At 41.7% G+C, this 2,517-nt stretch overlaps 1 protein-coding gene across 1 annotated transcript; it reads left to right on the forward strand.

The window, feature by feature from the left end:
• Positions 1 to 1,639: 1,639 nt before the first annotated feature.
• LOC143600916 (limonoid 21-O-acetyltransferse-like) lies at positions 1,640 to 2,507 on the forward strand (the record flags this gene model as incomplete). Its single annotated transcript, XM_077078463.1, has 1 exon — positions 1,640 to 2,507. A coding segment is annotated over exon 1 (861 nt), but the record flags the coding sequence as incomplete, so codon positions are not given.
• Positions 2,508 to 2,517: the final 10 nt, after the last annotated feature.

Here is a 2,517-nt window from a genome sequence, read left to right on the forward strand (position 1 = left end):
CCGATGAATCTTCTTCAGAGTTGTCATCTCGACCCTTTCGGTTCCATTCTCTCTTCTTGGGTCGGTCACGTTTCTCGTTCTCATATTTACCCTTGCCTTTCTCACCATTACGGTTCTGATTTTTACTTAAGCGATGCTTCTCCTTTCTACCGACATACAAGGATTTGCTCTCGGTTTTAATCGATACCCCAGCTAACTGTTTTGCTAAGGCTTCTTGTCCAGCAAGAATATTCTCGAACTCGGTAATGCTCGGTTGGGTCGCCCACCCTTGAATAGCGGTAACAAAACTATGGTACTCCGGCCTTAAACCATGTATGAGTATCCGCTTCATACGAGCATCGCTAACCCGAGACTCTGGATCGAGTTCTCCAATCTCGTGACACAGATTCTTAACTTTATGAAAATATTGTGAAATTGGAAGATCACCTTGCGAAACCGTCATTCTTAACTCACAATCGAGCATCGTTCTTCTTCGTAAATAAGGTCTCCAGTGTATCCCACACTTGCTTTAGGTATTCAAGATCTTGAATGTGATCAAGAACATCATCATCCACTGTTGTCTTGATGATAAACATCGCATGACCCGCTTTCACCTGCCACTTCCCGATACTACCGTTAATATCGTTCGCAGGTTGTCTCGTCTCGGTACCGTTCGTTACTTGCCAAAGATCTTGACCTTGAAGATACGACTTGATGCATGTCGACCATTGTTTATAATTACTTTGGTTCAGTTTCTTGATTCCTCCTGCCATCTGTAACTCGGCCATCGTTTCAGTTACTTAACTGATCAAGAACGGCACTCCAATATTCCTCCACAGTAGCGAACAAAAAGAATAATAAAACTCAGCAGCAATGTTTACTTCTAGTCGTACAAATTTAATCGATGTTGACTTTTATCCAAATATGAGTGGCGGCTCTAGTTTTAACACAAACAAATCAACAATTTGTTAAAACCAAGAATAATGACAGTGGATAAACTTCAACACAATTTCTATTCCTATTCTCTTCTTTGGCGGGACCACACGAATAGAAAACTTTTTTTTTTCTTTTTCTTACGTGGGCTTCAATCCAACAACTAGAACGATGAACCGAACCCTTTTAACATTACCGGATTCTTTTCTCGCTTCAGATACGTATCTGCGGATGGCTCCCAATCAATCTTCAAGTAGCCTCCGGTTTTCTCCACGTAACGATCTTTAACTGCCTCTTACCCGCGATCGGTTTCTTGGCCTCTTATATCTTTGATTGAACTACCACCGCAATCAAAACTTGCCGCCGATCGGAAACACGAGCCTGGATCGTTAGGCTCTGATACCACTTGTTAAACCTTAGACAAGTGAATCAAGTGGATCTCCACCAAGTTACAAAATATCTTCAGAGTTATACGTTTATTGTCATATACACGATACAGAAAATATATACACACAACTTTTTGGAAGTCCTTATCATGCGGAATATTCAACTAGCTTGGATAAGATTTTATCACTTCCTCATTAAACCATAAATATCATATGCCAGAGATATAATAAATAGATAAGAAATTGATATGTACTTAACATAGATAAGACTGGCGATGTGTGAATATAATTCTATAAGACATAAGCCAAATCTTTTGACTAAAGCATCTACACTACCTCATTAAAACCATGGAGATTAAGATTCAATCCATTCAGATCATAAAACCATCAAAGCCGACCCCCGAAAATCTACGCTACTTCAAGCTATCGTTCTTGGATCAACTAGCTCCGTCTGCATACATTAATCCGATCTTTTACTACAGGACCGATGGTGAGGTTAACATCACAGATAGATGTGGTCAGCTGGCCAACTCGTTATCAGAGGTCTTAAACTTGTACTACCCACTAGCTGGCAGACTCACAGAAGATGGGCTGGAAGTTGATTGTAATGATCAAGGGGTCAAGTATTTGGTGGCTCAAGCGAGTACAAGCTTGGATGATTTCCTCAAACTAGGCCCCAGGTTTGACAACATTAATCAGCTCATAGGTGCAAGGGATCAAGACACAACCTGGTTGGTAACGGTGCAGGTCAGCGTCTTTGCGTGTGGTGCACTTGTGATTGGTGTGAGTGCTTCACATCATGTCACGGACGGATGCAACCTAGTCAGGTTTATTAACCAGTGGGCGAGCATGAACCGTGAGGGTGGAAATAACGGTGCCTTTGCGCCTACTTTTGATAATCTGGATCATCTGTTCACACCGATTAGTAATTCATCACCTGGGCACTCATCCGATCCGGTTGACCAAGAAGCCGTGATCGTGACAAAAAGGTTTGGGTTTAATGGGAGTTCAATATCAAAGCTAAGAGCAAAAACCGGTTCATTGAATGGTGAACATTCTCGGGTAACATTGGTTACTTCACTAATATGGAAGGCTTTGATCACCATTGACCAAGTCAGAAGTGGGAGCTTAAGGGATTGTATGTTGACGGTTGCAATCAATTTTAGAGGAAAGGCAAGCTCACCCGTATCGAATAGCTCGTTTGGTAACGTTATGGGTT

Source organism: Bidens hawaiensis, unplaced genomic scaffold (assembly GCF_021521415.1).
Source record: "Bidens hawaiensis isolate Kalapana, Puna unplaced genomic scaffold, B.hawaiensis_p1.1 tig00055068_1, whole genome shotgun sequence".
Taxonomy (NCBI): Eukaryota; Viridiplantae; Streptophyta; class Magnoliopsida; order Asterales; family Asteraceae; genus Bidens; species Bidens hawaiensis.